This window comes from Oncorhynchus clarkii, chromosome 19, assembly GCF_045791955.1.
Source record: "Oncorhynchus clarkii lewisi isolate Uvic-CL-2024 chromosome 19, UVic_Ocla_1.0, whole genome shotgun sequence".
Classification (NCBI taxonomy): Eukaryota; Metazoa; Chordata; class Actinopteri; order Salmoniformes; family Salmonidae; genus Oncorhynchus; species Oncorhynchus clarkii.
The window spans coordinates 39,923,961-39,942,375 of NC_092165.1; the positions used below are offsets into that span (position 1 = coordinate 39,923,961).

General features: G+C 43.5%; 1 protein-coding gene across 1 annotated transcript in view; it reads right to left on the bottom strand.

Annotated features, from left to right (window-relative positions):
* Positions 1-18,415, bottom strand: part of LOC139375189 (fibroblast growth factor receptor-like 1) — a 54,410-nt gene extending 35,995 nt beyond the window's left edge. Inside the window, exons 1-2 of the mRNA XM_071116752.1 lie at positions 18,051-18,415; positions 17,227-17,323 (exon numbers count right to left, since the gene is read on the bottom strand). Of these exons, the coding sequence (XP_070972853.1) occupies positions 17,227-17,290 (64 nt within the window). The 5' untranslated portion in view covers positions 17,291-17,323; positions 18,051-18,415. The remainder of the gene's footprint in view (positions 1-17,226; positions 17,324-18,050) is intronic.

Below are 18,415 nucleotides of genomic sequence, written 5' to 3' on the forward strand. Positions count from 1 at the left end.
GCAAGTGCACGGTCCTGAGCATTAATAGAAGTAGCCATAGCCGCCGGCAGCACCCCGTGAAAAAGCAGAATAAAAATGTTAAAAAGTCCACAAAAGTAGTGCACAGGGCCGTTACTAGTATTATCAAAGTGATATAGACGTCTGTAGCACGAGCAACAACAAAAAATCCAGTATCTGCTTTGGCGAAGAAGGTAGTTGTATAATTAAGAACACAGTACAGTATCTTGCAGGATTCAATAGTTGGAATTGTAAGAGTTGTTGCCCTGTCCCTTTCTCTGCTATTGTCATTCTAATGATTCCAGAAAGAACAACACCCTGTCTTCAAACATTTACATCAAAGGTGAAAAGTTATGAGCAAAGACACAAAACATCCACATCAAATGAAATATGTTTCATGACCAAGTAACCACTTTTTGTGCAGTCTTAATTTACCATCCTTACAAACAACGTCATGTAAATGTACATTACTATATTGTACATAGGCTGGTCATCTAGGTTTGTACCTGTAGACTTTCAATCAGCATAAAAAACAACAACACACAATACAGTAATTTAGTACATTGAGACATCAAGTGGTTTGTGATGATGTGATGTGTCTCAGTTGGCAGAGCATGGAGCTTGTAATGCTAGGCTTGTGGGTTCGAATCCCACGGGCGACCAGTACAGAACAAGTATGAACATGTATGTTGTTCTGGATAAGACAGGAAGCTCTGAGGGCCTGAAATAGGCTAGTTGACACAATGTTACAAGTTCGCTAGAGACAGCTTCATGCCAGATCCAGTTGATTGATTAGATAAAATGTTACATTTCACAAGTGATAGCTTAAGTCAAGACAGATAGAATAGGAGGCAGACAGGCTGAGTAGAGAGATGCATATGATTGAAAGAACCAGCATTTTCATCAGTATAGGCTATTTTAATTAGTTGACAATGGAAGTTTTATAGGCCAACGGCTGCATTGGTCAATGATCATGGTGTATCAATGTTTCCATATGGCAGAAGCTGGTGCTCTCACATTAGTTGAATTTTAACTTTCATATTTGTATCATTTTAATTTAGATTTTTATGATTAACCACGTGACAATGATTTTGAGAAACGAAAACGTTATTATTTAAATGAAACTGTTCCACAAAAATGCACATATGAAAATCAAATACTAGGATACATTGTAGACTACAGTATGCTTCCCCAAACTTGAAACTCGTGTGCTGCCTGTTTAGTTTTATAAAATAATTGGTCTTATTAATGGTCTTATTTTCAAGCAAGGTAAGACATGCTTCATAATATGAAGTAAAACATTCAGGCTTCAAACAATCAAGTATGTTTTCAAATAACATACTGCCTCCAGCACACATTTTAAAGTGGTGGGTGATGGCTGATAGCACTGGTTTTTCTCACGGTCAATTTGGCCAGCAATAATTTTATTTATCTGCTTTTCATCTTTTTATGGGTAACCCTGACCAATGCCACTCACAAACACGTGGAGCAACTCACAAATGTAAAGCAAGTCACAAATATGTAAAATGCAGGTCACAAACGTAATCTGTGGAGTCACAAATGTTGTTATATCCACAAAAAGATATTTGACCACTGTTGTGTTTACAAAGTAAGAAATATGTTTGTAAAATGTGCTGTGTTAAACAGAAAAAAACTGTCTTTCATTTATATGCTAATCATTTGTTTTTGTTAAAGATTACTCATTTGTTTTTGGATCATGATGTATGTTTGTGAAACTATATAAGCAACAAAACCGAAGTGTGCAGAACTATGGAGCAAAACAGACTGGTTAACTTAAGATTTTTGAAAACATGTCAACTATATTTAATCTCTGAATGTTTATTGAAAACATAAATACATTTGCACAATGAGCTCTTGTTGTCTCTCAAATACATCATTACAGTTGTTAGTTCACTAGATAACGAATTGTAGACATATTAGCGTAGACATGACATGAGTCAAAACCCCTCAAAACAAGACATGGTATCAATAACATTATAAACGGGGGGTTTTGAGCCGTCAATGCTGATTAGCTGACAGCCGTGGTATATCAGACCATATAACACGGATATGACAGAACATTTATTTTTACTGCTCTAATTACGTTGGTAACCAGTTTATAACAGCAATAAGGCACCTCGGGGGTTTGGGATATGTGGCCAATATACCACGGCTAAGGTCTGTGTCCAGGCACTCAGCGTTGTGCATAAGAACAGCCCTTAGCCGTGGAATATTGGCCATATACCACACCCCCTCAGGCCTTATTGCTTAAATATACAACTAGCTGAAATGAGACACCTATTTTTTATTTTTTTTATTTCACCTATTTTTAACCAAGTAAGCTAGTTGAGAACAAGTTCTCATTTACAACTGCGACCTGGCCAAGATAAAGCAAAGCAGTGTGACAGAAACAACAACACAGAGTTACATGGAATAAACAAGCTGTACAGTCAACACAATAGAAAAAAAAGAAAGTCTATATACAGTGTGTGCAAATGGCATGAGGAGGTAAGGCAATAAATAGGTCATAGTAGCAAAGCAATTACAATTTAGCAGATTAACACTGGAGTTATAGATGAGCAGATGATGATGATGAGCAGATGATGGTGTGTAAGTAGTGATACTGGTGTGCAAAAGAGCAGCAAAGTAAATAAAAACAATATGGGGATGAGGTAGGTAGATTGGGTGGGCTATTTACAGATGGACTATGTACAGCTGCAGCGATCGGTTAGCTGCTGTTATATAGCTGCTGTTTAAAGTTAGTGAGGGAAATGTAAGTCTCCTGCTTCAGCGATTTTTGCAATTCGTTCCAGTCATTGGCAGCAGAAAACTGGAAGGAAAGGCGGCCAAAGGAGGTGTTGGCTTTGGGGAGATATACCTGCTGGAGCACGTGCTACGGGTGGGTGTTGTTATCATGACCAGTGAACTGAGATAAGGCGGAGCTTTACCTAGCATAAACTTGTAGATGACCTGGAGCCAGTGGGTCTGGCGATGAATATGTAGCGAGGGCCTACCGACTAGAGCATACAGGTCGCAGTGGTGGGTGGTATAAGGCGCTTTGGAAACAAAACGTATGGCACTGTGATAGACTGCATCCAATTTGCTGAGTAGGGTATTGGAAGCCGAAGTCGAGGATCGGTAGGATAGCCAGTTTTACAAGGGTAAGTTTGGTGGCGTGAGCGAAGGAGGCTTCGTTGCGAAATAGAAAGCCGATTCTAGATTTGATTTTGGATTGGAGATGTTTGATATGAGTCTGGAAGGAGAGTTTACAGTCTAGCCAGACACCTAGGTATTTGTAGTTGTCCACGCATTCTAGGTCAGAACCGTCCAGAGTAGTGATGCTAGTCGGGTGGGCGGTGCGGGCAGCGAACGGTTGAAAAGCATGCATTTGGTTTTGCTAGCGTTTAAGAGCAGTTGGAGGCCACGGAAGGAGTGTTGTATGGCATTGAAGCTCGTTTGTAGGTTAGTTAACACAGTGTCCAAAGAAGGGTCAGATGTATACAGAATGGTGTCGTCTGCGTAGAGGTGGATCAGGGAATCACCCGCAGCAAGAGCGACATCATTGATATATACAGAGAAAAGAGTCGGCCCGAGAATTGATCCTTGTGGATCAATAGAGACTGCCAGAGGTCCGGACAACAGGCCATCTGATTTTACACACTGAACACTATCTGCGAAGTAGTTGGTGAACCAGGCGAGGCAGTCATTTGAGAAACCAAGGCTATTTAATTTGACAATAAGAATGTGGTGATTGAGAGTCGAAAGCCTTGGCCAGGTCGATGAAGACGGCTGCACAGTACTGTCTTTTATCGATAGCGGTTATGATATCGTTTAGTAGCTTGAGCGTGGCTGAGGTGCACCCGTGACCAGCTCGGAAACCGGATTGCACAGCGGAGAAGGTACGGTGGGATTTGAAATGGTCAGTGATCTGTTTATTAACTTGGAGTAGAAAGGCAGGGCAGGATGGATATAAATCTAGAACAGTTTGGGTCTAGTGTGTCACCCCCTTTGAAGAGGGGGATGACCGCGGCAGCCTTACAATCTTTAGGGATCTCAGACGAAATGAAAGAGAGGTTGAACAGACTGGTAATAGGGGTTGCAACAATGGCGTCGGATAATTTTATAAAGAGAGGATCCAGATTGTCTAGCCCAGCTGTTTTGTACGGTTCCAGGTTTTGCAGCTCTTTCAGAACATCTGCGATCTGGATTTGGGTGAAGGAGAAGCTGGCGAGGCTCGGGCAAGTAGCTGCGAGGGGTGCAGAGCTGTTGGCCGGGGTTGGGGTAGCCAGGAGGATGGCATGGCCAGCCGTAGAGAAATGCTTATTGAAATGTTTGATTATGGATTTATCGGTGGTGACCGTGTCGCCTAGCCTCAGTGCAGTGGGCAGCTGCGAGGAGGTGCTCTTGTTCTCCATGGACTTTACAGTGTCCCAGAACTTTTTGGAGTTAGAGCTACAGGATGCAAATTTCTGTTTGAAAAAGCTAGCCTTTGCTTTCCTGACTGACAGTGTGTATTGGTTCCTGACTTCCCTGAACAGTTGCACATCGCGGGGACTATTCGATGCTATTGCAGTCCTCCACAGGATGTTTTTGTGCTGGTCAAGGGCAGTCAGGTCTGGAGTGAACCAAGGGCTATATCTGTTCTTAGTTCTACATTTTTTGAAAGGGGCATGCTTATTTAAGATGGTGAGGAAATTACTTTTAAAGAACGACCAGGCATCCTCGACTGACGGGATGAGGTCAATATCCTTCCAGGTTACTTGGGCCAGAATGATTAGAAAGACCTGCTCGCAGAAGTGTTTTAGGGAGCGTTTGACAGTGATGAGGGGTGGTCGTTTGACTGCGGACCCATAGCGGATGCAGGCAGTGAGGGGGCAGTGGGGCAGTGATTGCTGAGATCCTGATTGAAAACAGCAGAGGTGTATTTGGAGGGCAAGTTGGTCAGGATAATATATATGAGGGTGCCCATGTTTATGGATTTAGGGTTGTACCTGGTGGTTTCCTTGATAATGTGTGTGAGATTGAGGGCATCTAGCTTAGATTGTAGGACTGCAATATCCCAGTTTAAGTCACCTAACAGAACGAACTCTGAAGATAGATGGGGGGCAATCAATTCACATATGGTGTCCAGGGCACAGCTGGGAGCTGAGGGGGGTCTATTACAGGCGGCAACAGTGAGAGACTTATTTCTGGAGAGATTCATTTTTAAAATTAGAAGCTCGAATTGTTTGGGCATAGACCTGGAAAGTATGACAGAACTTTGCAAGCTATCTCTGCAGTAGATTGCAACTCCTCCCCCTTTGACAGTTCTATCTTGATGGAAAATGTTGTAGTTGGGTATGGAAATCCCAGAATTTTTGGTGGCCTTCCTAAGCCAGGATTCAGACACGGCAATGACATCAGGGTTGGCGGAGTGTGCTAAAGCAGTGAGTAAAACAAACTTAGGGAGGAGGCTTCTGATGTTAACATGCATGAAACCAAGGCTTTTACGATTACAGAAGTCAACAAATGAGAGTGCCTGGGGACATGCAGGGCCTGGGTTAGCCTCCACGTCAGGAACAGAGGAGGAGTAGGATGAAGGTAGGGCTAAAGGCTAGCAAAACTGGTCATCTGGTGCGTTGGGGACAGAGAATAAAATAGGATTCCCTCTTGTCATTGTTGCTAGCCATTTGACTGTTCAGAATCATAACACCCCACGGCCTTCATCATCGATGCTTTTGCATAATTGTCATGACGTTGTCAGCCAACCCGTCTATAGGAAGTCCCACCCAGTTGACTTCTTCAAAATGGTGAAAGTCCTCAATGCCGCAGCCCATGCTAAAACAGGCTTTTGAAACTAGAGTCCGACTAGTCCTCCGTCTATCTCTATGATCCCCACCAGACTCGATCATGACACCCAGGTTAAAATACAAAAAACTGTGAGCCAACTATATTAATTTGGGGACAGCTCTAAACACACATGAAACATTCATGAATTAAGCTAGATAGCTGTTGCTAGCAGTTTGCCCTGGGAGATTAACATTGATTGGGTTGTTATTTTACCTGATCAGGCATATATGGTCCCCTTTTTAGCTGGTTCTTTGTAGAATTTTGACCCGGATCATATAAATATCATGTGTTTCTCTACTTCTGACGATTAATTCACAGATAAATAGGGAAACCTAGTTAGCTTTTAGTTAGTTATCCTTGATTAATATCTCCTTGTTCGTTTTTCAAAACAACCACGTGAGTTTGTATCTTCCTGATATGCAATAGGGGACTTGTGGAGCTTCTCAAATAGAACCAAGCTCTATTTTAGCGCTTGGCTATGCAGATGCTAGTTCACGCACACTAGCAGTGTGGGGGAAATTATTGAATAACATGTATGTGTACATTTATTTTGAAGACTCGCACACCAAACGTGGCCGGTGTGGTTTGCATGTAACTCACCCACAAAAGTATTTGCTCTCCATCTCACCAGAGAACCCATGTTTTCTCTCATTTCTAACAGTCCCATGCCAAAACCATGAACCATTGACACATTTGAATGAGATCAAATATTTTGGCTCTAGCAAGACATTGTTCAGTAACACTGATCCAGCTTAACTCTCACCAATCCTAGCTTTGAAAGAAGCAAACCACTCTTGTTCTGGATCAGTGCAACTTCTTGTCCCACCAGTGAGTGGGAAGTCCTCAGTACTGCTTGTCTGTTTCCTTAGTGAAGCGTACCAGTCTCCAGACAGACACAGGCATCAGTCTGCCCAGAGGCAGTTAGTGAAGGAAATCAGTGTTTAGTGGAACCTGTAGTTCCAGGGAGACATCATCCTACTGTCCATCTCCTAAAACCTTAGGCAAACTTTAATATTACATCAAACAGAATGGAAGGCAAAAGAGTACTAGTCGGATAGTATGTTACCCACAAATAGTCTGTCAAAGCCAGCCAAAACAGGAGGAGAAAGAAAGGTGGATGTGAAAGAAAAAAATACATGAAAACAAGAAACCGAACCCAGGACCAGAGACTTTACTTGAGACTTGAGAGGTTGAGTAGAGAGGGAAGGTGAGAGGCAGTCAACATGGCATGGGGATTGTGTGAAAGACCATAGCTTCTGTTCTGAGACCACTGCTGCGCCGGGCTATACATTTCACAAGCACAGATAACAATCACTCTGAGAAAGAGCCATCCTGGCGACTCAAGAATAGAGGCGGGGGAGGGGGACAGCGATAGGGTAAAAGTGGGAGGACAGAGGGAGAGAGAGTGCTCTGACAGCAGTTGGGCAGCGGAGGTAAAGAATGCTGTCTTTTCTTACCACCTCAGACGTCCTGCCCAACAACTTCACCTCGTCTGGTAATCAATACCTTTTATTTTCTCCTCTCGCCTTTCCAATCAATAGATAAGAGCAGGGTAAGACCAGACCAGACCAGGGGGGACAATGAGGCTTTCTTTGGCACCATCTGATGTGGGCTGAATAGCCATGGCTACAGTGGTGGGAATGGCAAGAGAGTAAGAGCTATTGGGTGACATGAGACCATGGAGAGAAAGCGCAAAAGAGAGAAAGAGGGAGGAAGTGAACAAGAGGGATGAAGAAAGAATGAGATGCTCCTGCCAATCTATGTTTTCAATGTTAATTAATTGAAATATAACTGCTGCCACTTCAAAGCAGAGAGGAAGCTGGTTTTGACAGTGATTACGACAAACACCAGTGGATCTGCCTCCGCTTCCTCTCCTAATGGCCCCATGCAGAACAATGAGCTCCTGCAGGCTCCATCAAATGAACAGGAAGAAAGGCAGAAATTACTCATAAAGTGTCATAAAGCTTCTGGAAACGTCTCCATCACGCGGTCTACCACTAACAGCCCCTACTGTGGAGCCTTTGAACTCTGAGCTGCTATATTTCATTAGGCTTGAATACCTTCTACCAGCCCCAGCTCCTGCTGAGGGAAGAGAGAGTTTGTGTATGTATGCTGGAGTCTGTGCTGCAACAACCACAGGACCAAGAACATCATAATCACATATCCACTATGTCATCCTCTCTGAGTGACTGTAGAAATTCATGAGACCCATGTATCAATACAAATAATTGGTGCTATATAGCTTTTAACTGGTTAATTTGAAAAAGCATGCGTTGAGCGCCGGAACAAATTGAAATGCCAACCCCTTTGCACATTACCATACGTTACCGCTGTACTGAAGATCTGTAATGTAACGTAGAGCACATTTGTTCTTGGACATTGGTTTGCTGCTCCTCTGAGTGCGTGTAAAGGCCTCGTCTGTCATGCAGCCCTATCTCACTCCATTAGGCCACGACATGGTGCACACACAGGAGCAGAGTGTGCTTAAGGGCACTAATCAGGAGAGAGGGAAGGAGTGAGCGGATGGGAGGGGGATAAGGGCAACAGATGGGTAAAGATAGGAAGAGAATGGAGGGCAGTGATATATAGCGTCACAGAGGGGGAGTTGAAGAGGGAGAGGGAGAAAGGAAGAGAAAGTTAGAAAGAGAGGAGTAGGGTGAAGGTTAAAGCAAGAGAGAGAGGTTGATTTAGAGAGTGGCAGAGAGCAGAGGCAAAGATGACAGTGAGGCCTCCTTTAACACACAGTTTGTAGGGACTCGGTAGAGGAGATTTGGAGGGAGTGAAAGGGATTAGGAGGGTCCAGGTGGCAGTAACCAGGAATCTCAACAATCTCACACCCTGCTCCCCACACCCTACCCTGATCTGGGCTCAGTCTGGACTGGTCTGGGCATATGACACAACAAAACCTAAAAACCTTTTCTCTCTCTCTCTGCTCTTTCTTGTATAGGGGGACAGTAGAGGGAATATGTGCACCTGTTTCTTGCTATCCTTATCATACAATTGGAGAGAAGCGAAACACATACAGTAGAATGAATGTGGACACACACACACAGTTTTGGAGGCAATATAGAGCCATTCATTTGCACGTCAGTCTGTCTACTTCACATACTGTACCACGGTGGGTTAAAGATTAAACCACTCACTAGATTAGGGTTTAACTAATACTCCTTCCTCCTCAGAAATCAGTCGGCCTGCTCTCTTCCCTTCGCTAGCTACAGGGGTCTGTATTTTCTGGTGCTTCATGGGCCCTGACAGTCAACAGTGAGGGTGTCTCCGTCTGTGTACTCTACCACTCCTTGCACCCCCCTCCTCCTCCTCTCCTCTGCTGCATTCCAACGTGGATCTCAAGCATGGCCAACACTATTTAATCTGCAGTCAACTGATTGGGCCTGTTGGTTAGGTCATAGTCCTCCTGCTTTATCATCAAGTCAACTTCCCGACAGCCATATAGAGATAAAGATCTGTATACATGACTCTGTGCTATTCTAACTACTAGAAGACTACAAGTTCACTGACCACTAAGCATTAGGCCTGTCTAGTAAACAAGACATGCTGTCAACAGCAGCACCAGCAGTGTGTATCTGAGTCTGTATCTGAGGTCAGAGGGGGTCCAGAGAGGATCTGTGTGTGGTGACCCATACTGTACCCTGTCTCTGTCTGTGTGCCCCTCCATTACCCATACTGTACCCTGTCTCTGTCTGTGTGCCCCTCCATTACCCATACTGTACCCTGTCTCTGTCTGTGTGCCCCTCCATTACCCATACTGTACCCTGTCGGTATGCCCTCCATTACCCATTCATGTACCCTGTCTCTGTCTGTGTGCCCCTCCATTACCCATACTGTACCCTGTCTCTGTCTGTGTGCCCCTCCATTACCCATACTGTACCCTGTCTCTGTCTGTGTGCCCCTCCATTACCCATACTGTACCCTGTCGGTATGCCCCTCCATTACCCATACTGTACCCTGTCTCTGTCTGTGTGCCCCTCCATTACCCATACTGTACCCTGTCTCTGTCTGTGTGCCCCTCCATTACCCATACTGTACCCTGTCGGTATGCCCCTCCATTACCCATACTGTACCCTGTCTCTGTCTGTGTGCCCCTCCATTACCCATACTGTACCCTGTCTCTGTCTGTGTGCCCCTCCATTACCCACACTGCACCCTGTCTCTGTCTGTGTGCCCCTCCATTACCCATACTGTACCCTGTCGGTATGCCCCTCCATTACCCATACTGTACCCTGTCGGTATGCCCCTCCATTACCCATACTGTACCCTGTCTCTGTCTGTGTGCCCCTCCATTACCCATACTGTAACCTGTCTCGGTCTGTGTGCCCCTCCATTACCCATACTGTACCCTGTCTCTGTCTGTGTGCCCCTGTATGTGTGCCCCTCCATTAGCTGGCCCAGAAGGAACCCTACACCACTGTTACTGTACGCTCTGAGCATCACCAAATCCTCCACATGACACACTAATGCGTTTTACACCAGCGCCTTTGTCAACCAGACCTTTTCAAAGAGAGAGAGCCAATGACAGAATGAGATGTAGCAGCAGTGCCTGGGTAGAAAGAGATGAGACAGAGGGAGATGGTGAAGGGTAGAGAGACAGACAGAGGGGGTGGGGGTGTTGGCAAAGCTCCTACTGACAGCCATGGGGCCTCTTGACAATTCAGGAATATTGTCTGAAATCAATCTGTCATTGTGGAGTTGCTGTGCCTGTCATTACCAGGAGGTACCCGGCCTTTCACAGTGACAGTGTTCCCCGCTTTACCGGTTCACCTTACAAGTCTGACCACAAAGGTCACTCCACTCTATACATCTATGTTTGCCATGTCTGTATGTCTCTACCTCTCTTTATTCCGTCATTCACCAACCTCACACATGTTGTCACGCAGTCCCTTTGCCAAAGTGACCTGCAGACATACATTTGCAAAGTGAGCGTGCTAGGCAAAACAGTAGCTATCTTAGACATACTGTATTGACGGACACAGAAAACACACACCAGCACAACAAAGTCAGCTATAGGTCAATTTAAGCCTGGAAAGAAATCCTCCAAAACATCCTTGAATCTTCATGTGTATGCTAGTCCCCCTTCCCCCACCCAAGTGCGTCCTGGCCCAAAGCTGGAGCCCAAACTCACATCCCTGTACATGAGGAAATCAAATCAGTTGCACTACATGGTGCAGAAATTCCAGTCTGGGACAGCAATAGCCCAACTATAAAATACGACAGATCATACTTTCAGCTTCTGAACCATTTTTACTCTCCTGTCCCCAGCCTCCTTAAGTCTTCAAGTTAAAAGTGGGAAACATTTTTCCATTCTTTGTTAAACCATTCGTCTATGGGTCTGTGGGTCCCTTGTGTATATAAAGTTCACGAAAGAAATAGTTACTTTTGGATCCTGAAAGTGATCGACATTGAAAATAAAGAATGTCAACCCAATGACAGTAGTAGGGGGATCTTTGGCATTGTTTCAAGTTCCACTCCCACAGTCTCCACCATCAAAACTCAATTTCTGACATAATACAACAACATTCCCCAATTCCCAAAGGCTTTCCTAAACAATGCCTATTCCGTTTGACAGAAATAGTGCATACAGAATAGAACTTACAAATTCTATAAAATAATTCCCAAAGAAAAACAGTGAGAATTCTGAGTGAAAAGGCAGAAAGTCACGTGGGGTCTCATTGATACCCATCGCAAAGGGGGATGTTGATCAGAGCGGTGGGTTATGGTGGAGGCTGTGGAGGCCTTATTCAGCCCTCCTTATCCCAGCTATCCCTTGGCTTTCTTCAGACCCAGCCAGGCAGCGCTGTTGCCACCATAACTTTCAATCAACCTTTTAACTGCAGAACAAAAAGCATTGAAGGGGAGGCAGGGGAGAGGTTGGAGGGAAGGAGTCAGTACTGCTGATGATTTCCAATGACTACCTCAGAGAGGAGAGAAACATTTGCAACGGATATGCCAGTAATTCTGATAACTGACGATGGGAGAAAATAAAACATAAACTAAAGACGATTGTGACAAGTTCAACATACAAGAGTACAAGATGAGCAAGATACTGTTTAAAACATTCCCTTATTCTATCATAGAGCACCATGTGTACTTTACTTGTCTAAAGAAAGGGAGAAAGGAAATAAGCATGGAAATGGGGAAAGAGAGGGAGGGAGACCCAAGGCCTCATCATAAATCTACACGCTAACATCTACAGGAAAACAAGACTGACAGTCTCCTTTTGAGGGGTGAGAGGAGTGGGCTTCAGATTCTCAACGTTTCGTTTGTTAAGTGACTGAGAGAACAGCTGTGAAACACGGAGTGGAGTGGGGGCTCTCGGCTGATCTCCGCTGCTCGTAAGAAAATAGAAAATATAAGGGAGAGGAGAGAGCTGTGGAGGAGGAGGGGAGGGGGCCAGAGAGGCTGAAAAAGAAGAGGTTGCGCAAGATAAACACTTCCCACTGCGTAGCTGAAATGTTATTGTAAGGTCACTTGTAAGGGTCCAACAGGGCGGCCCCTAACCCCCACCTCCGCGCTCCGTCCCAACGACTACGGCCCATCTTAAATAAAGGTTAAATAAAGGTGAAATAAAAAATAAAACATTTAAAACCTCTTTGTCCAAGAGTGTAACACAGCAGCCCTGCGCTCCAGAGTTACAGGGAAATATGCAGCTGGAACTTGGACCTCTTATTGTTTGTTATTGTGACACTATGACATTACATAACAGCTTGGAGACAGGTGGGTGCAGGATTTAAAGGTGCAATATGCAGAAATCGCTCTGCCATTTCTTGGATGATAAAATTCTAATAGTTTGTCTAATTTCAGTTTATTTAACAAAAAAAAGAAATATATTTTCCAATACCAAAAACCAAAACTTTAAAACGGGAGGCATATAAATAATGCACATAGAACAAATCTACCACTTCATAGACTTCAATGAGAATGACAGATCTATAACTCACATATCTATGTGAATTTGGTCAGGTTGCCCAAAAAGTTACATACTGCAGCTTTAAGATATATCCCTCAATAGTTTGAATATTTATAGTTCATCTCAAACAATCAAATCAAAAACACATGCAGGTGATTACCATTTGAATGATGACACGTCAATCAGACCAGCTCTCTGGCCCATTGTAAAGGATTCTATGAGATCCTTGTCGGTTAAGTAGGGCACCATGAATCCATGTGTCTGTCTATCACCCCATTTACTCAGAGGGGACAGAATGTGTGGCTTAAAGACACTGCCACCCGGAGCCAAGTGGCCAAACAAACTCATGATCGCTGTAGGCCTACATAGACAAATCTTCATGACTGGCAGATTATAAACAATCCTATTCACACTTCATTCTCCCCCTTTCCATACAGCTGAGCATGACAACAGTGAATGGGAGCAGACAATGTGTAAATAGTTGAGATTCCATCAGAATGCTAATTAGAGTGCCCATTAGGCTCAGTCAAAGCTGGCAGTGTTGCTCACACAGATTATGGCCCACTAAAGTAAACAACAATTGACCTCCATTATGGCTACTTATCACAGCTTCCCCCATCACCATGTACAGCCCTCTCCTCTCTTTGGGGTGAAGTCTAACACCTTCCTCTTCCAGGTCCCTTCCTAGACTTCCTCTCCCTTCCATAGATTTGCCAGGAGCTGCAGTGTGTGACGGTAGTAATGATAGATGCAGCTGTATTTGTTATCATAGTAAACGTAGACACAGTAGTAGCAGTGGTATGATGTAGTAGTACCTACTAGTGGTGGAACTTTTGGAGAGGGAATAAGTGTTGCTGTATCTGGTAACTCATACTTCTAGGGTTTCTAAATTGGCTTCTGCTCCTTGGGTATCTCATTATCATGACTTCTCACAGAGCAATTGCCCCATGCTTAATAAAACACACACACACTTCTACACAAAACCCTGAATGTAGCTCCCTCTCATAACTCTTCCTCACGCACCTCTAAATCGCAGCCCCTCAGTAAAACAAATCCCTGGTTTGCAGTATACGTACACACTAATAGACGGCAAATCACCACAGTCTACAGGGATGTAGAGTGTTTAAAATGAATTACTGCTGCCATGTCCAACCGGGGGGACTAGTGCATATAATAATCCACCCATTGTTCTCTGCAAATGGACCCAGGCTCAGTAAATAGGGGCTATTGGTGAGCTGAGAGAGGGTGGGTGGGAGTAAAGGTCAGCTCCATGCCTTGTTTTAACGACAGCACATTAACTTAATTCACTTCCTCTGGCTTTACACTGGTAATAAACGGGAGGAAATGCAGAGAGAAGGACTGGGAAAGAGAGAAGGGAGACATATGTAAGGGGGATGGCGAGAGAGCAGTGGTTGTTGTTTGGTCATAAATTGGCTTGGGGAATCGTAGCAGCCCGTAGAGTTCAGAGGTGGCATGTCAATCGGTCAGACTGCACTGAGTTGTGTGTGTCTGTGGGTGTTTGTGGGTTTATGATGAATCCACTCTTTTTCAGTGCTGGAACTTCATTGGCGAAACTGATAGTATGATAACACTGATTTTGTTGTCATTTCTAAATCAAGTGTTTTCAGAGGGGACTACTCAAACACATGGCAAAGATTTTACAGTACTGCCTAGACCTCCCCCTCTCTCTTTCGTTCTCTCACCTCTGTCCACTCTCCCCCTGTTTCTCCAGCTGGGCTCATGTGCCAGAACACCACAGTGTCATCATCTTCTGACTATTTGGGCCCTATTTAAAAAATAAGAGGACTTTGGAGTATTTGTTTACTGGGAAACTAGCCTCATTACGGAAATCTGTCTGGGAGCCAAATGCCCTTGTGATTTTAAAGGCCCATGGCATACAATTTATCTCATAGTACCTTCTTGTTATAAAACCATGATGTAACTCGCCTATAAAATGTATATTTTCCAAAACAGTTGCAGAGCAGTTTGTATGCTCTAAATTTATCCAGATGGCTCAGGAGGTGTAGATGAGTAAACATTTGTCTGAAGTTAAAAACGTTCATGTCAAGCTAATATGCCGCTGTCGATACAGTATACTGCCTCAAAAACCACAGGCCTCTCCTACAAACAAAGTACACCGTTTGTGTGGATGTCACTGCAATTCTGTTTCCAAAAAGAGACTGGTAATCATTTCAGAGTGTGTGTGTGTATGTTGGTAAGTACTAGGGACACCTTGTATCCTCTCATTCTCACCAAGGATACAGAACACACAGCAGGTCCATATGTCCCGGCTGCTGCATTCCACAGTTACTATACCACAGTGGTCCCCAGTCCTGTCACCACATTAGAAGCTCTGCCGGGACACATCACGGAGCACCTCCTACAGCTGCTGGGGGGAATACGAGGGGGGAAGGGGGGTTGTCCAATGGGGTTCAAGGAATCAGTCCTGAGAAAGTTTCATGAATCCGAGCACAAGGGAGGACTGGTCCTGGCTTGCGTAGTGAGATAAATGATCAGACTGACGGCAGCAGGCTCATTATCACTCTGTTCTTTAAGTTGGACTTCACCCAAGTTTAAAATGTAAAAGTACAGAAGGTGATCATATGACGACCAGATGAAACCACTAAACACTTCCAATATGTTATTTTGAATTCACACGTAACTCAAAGGATTATCTCCTGCATAATTTCATTTGCATTTGTCAATGATGTTATCATTGCCTGTTAACTTTTACAGGGCACAGTTTTACAGCCACGACAGTCCCTACTCCTCTACAAAACCACGTGTCTGTAATCAAAACCTTTATTTTACAGGATCTAAAACGGTGAAGTTGTTACTCTGGGATCACATTGTGTTATACCTGGGAGCTTGCTGCCACATCATTCCCTCTGAGGGATTATACAGTAGACTATGGGCTCTTTTCTATCAACTTCTGGAGACTTCATTTCACCCTGCAGTCCTGTATACCTGACAATTAAAACCATCCTATAAAAGCCAAATAAATGATTTAACTTAACTAAATTACATATTAAAACTTGGCCACTTAAAACTGAGCATATGATGTCAGAGAGGAGCATTACTAAATATTTCTGGGGGGACTGTTCACCAACAGTAAATATTTGTATCTGTTCTGGACCTATTTAAAATCACTTTCAGAAAGAAAGTATGAAAAACAGACTACATATTCCTATTTTTTTCTGTGATAAAATCAGTGCAGGCCACCGTGCATACAGATTAGGATGTCTCGTTTTTCTCTCTGCAGTCTATTTCCCCTGTTGGTTTTGTCCTTCCTTTGACATCTGTAAACAGATATAATTGCCTGTCTAATCTTATTTAGCCTCCACGTCTTGTTTACTTTTGCTTTAGCCGTGTCGTGAAGGCTTGTCTGTCCTGCTGTGAATAAGGCATTGTCTGCAGGCCCACAGATGTAATCTGCCCACATCCAAACCACCTAGCGGCCCTCACCGGCCCCCACCTGCCCCGTATTGCAATGCCCTGTTAGCCACATGCATGTAGTACTTTTGAGAAGCCACTTCCATTTGCTGCCCTTCTGAGTTTAACAATGAGGAGAGAGGCGTAGAATAGGATGTCTGGCTTCCCACTGCGAGAGGCTGTAGAATACACTAAAAGTTTGTGTGAAAGTTTCAAAGCTGTTAAATTGAAAAGGTGACTTTCAAGCTCTACTGAGCTGTTCTGGACATTTTCAGCCGTTGATGACAGGTGATATTGTGGAAACCATACGCATAATTATACTATATGTTCTGCATTTGTCTAACATCCTCAATCAATGCAGGCAGTTTTCTGACCCTGAATCAAAGCAATAACACACTACACTGGTCATGGTCGTACACACACGCACACACATAGAGAGACGTGATGCTGAGAAAGTACGGTCCCTGGACCAACCCCGGGAGAGCTGGACTCTTACACCGACTTGTGTTCTTTCACCCTGGGAAGCTGATGGATGTTTTTGTTTGGCTTAGCTGTGGCGAATGTACACACAGTCACACACACATGGCCATGACTGAAAAGATCACACACGGGAGGGGGGGGGGGGGGGGGGGGGGGGGGGGGGGGGGGCAGGGTTGGCTTTCTCTCTATTTCACCACTGTTGATTTTGGGTTCTGTTTAGAGTTTTTTTTCTACTTTTTCCCCTCTCTTTTCCCCTTACTTCTCAGTGTGAAGAAGTTAGAGCCAACTGAGATTTTCTTCATGTAAACAAAAAGCAACAGCGGTCAACCTAACTTAGACGAACCGATTTATCTGCTAATATTTCACTAAAACGATTGGACACTACTGTGTAGGCAAGAAAGCAAGAATGAAACCCACTGGGCAGCGGCGTCAATTCAACATCTATTCCACGTTGGTTCAACGGAATTTCATTGAAATGTGGAAACAATGTTGATTTAACCAGTGTGTGCCCAGTGTGAAGTCAAGTTACGTTAAGGAGAAAAATATCCTAAAGATGTATTACTCACCCCTTGCACAGTCAGACAACAGAACAGACTCAAAGATGAGCAGCATGATCTTGAGGACTCCCATCCTGAGTGAAGACAACTTAATGTTCCCCCAACTCTAAAAGACATATGGTAAAAAAAATAAAAACTCAGGCCTTCCAGATTCTGTAACTGCACACTGCAGAACTCGCATCCACCCCCAGGGAAAAGCAGTTTGCCTCATTAGATGATATGGAAAATCTACAGTAAATGCTCTGCTTTGAATTTCCATATGTCCTTCAAGTCAGACTACAAGGCCATAGTGGAACTGAAATGCATGGGGATTTCTCTTATAAATTAAAATGCATAGAGGAGATACACACATTTCTAAAAAAATTAAAAATCATAGGATTGATCGATAAAATAACATTTCTAGCCTGTGTTAGTATATTTATCTATTCTTTTCAATAAATATATGTGGTCAATATGGTGCAAACTCATTTAAGTAGTGCTGCTCTCACAGATTGCCCTCTCTGATAAATGAATATACAAGTAAAATGTATATTTATTATCTGAAACACAGCTGTATTATATTGTATAATTGTCACCATTTGCATTCATGAAATACTGTATAACATGTTACCATAGTCCATACATAGGCTATCTAAAAATTCCACATCATGTAAAATTAAATAGTAATTATTCATATAACTGTAAGCAATCAGTTGTTAATAATACGTAGCCATTCATGTCTTAAATTGAAATATATATATATTTCTATGAACTATTGCGAACAATATAATCGTATGAACAAGGTCATATGCAGTACATATTATGCACAACAATGTTGACTCTGAATTACATACCTGACGTTTACAGTAAATTAAGTTAACCTCGTATCAGCCTCTTCATTAAAAACGGGCAACCCATTCTCATAGAAGTCTGCACGGTTTCCATTATTTATTAGTGGCCGATTTCACCGACCGCTCTTGAACACAACTATAATGATCGCGGACTGCCTGTAGATCGGTCTATGGAATGGAAAAGCTGAAATCAGTCGAGGCATACAATCAAATGCGTCCATTAATCACAGATGGGTATCCATTTAAATGTTGCATTAAACTTCGACAAATTGGAAAAAATAGGTCGTTTTTAAAGTCTGTTTCCAACTGGTGTTTTTTAAAGTCTGTGTCCAACTGGTGTTTACAGTGGACTCTACTTCACATCCCAC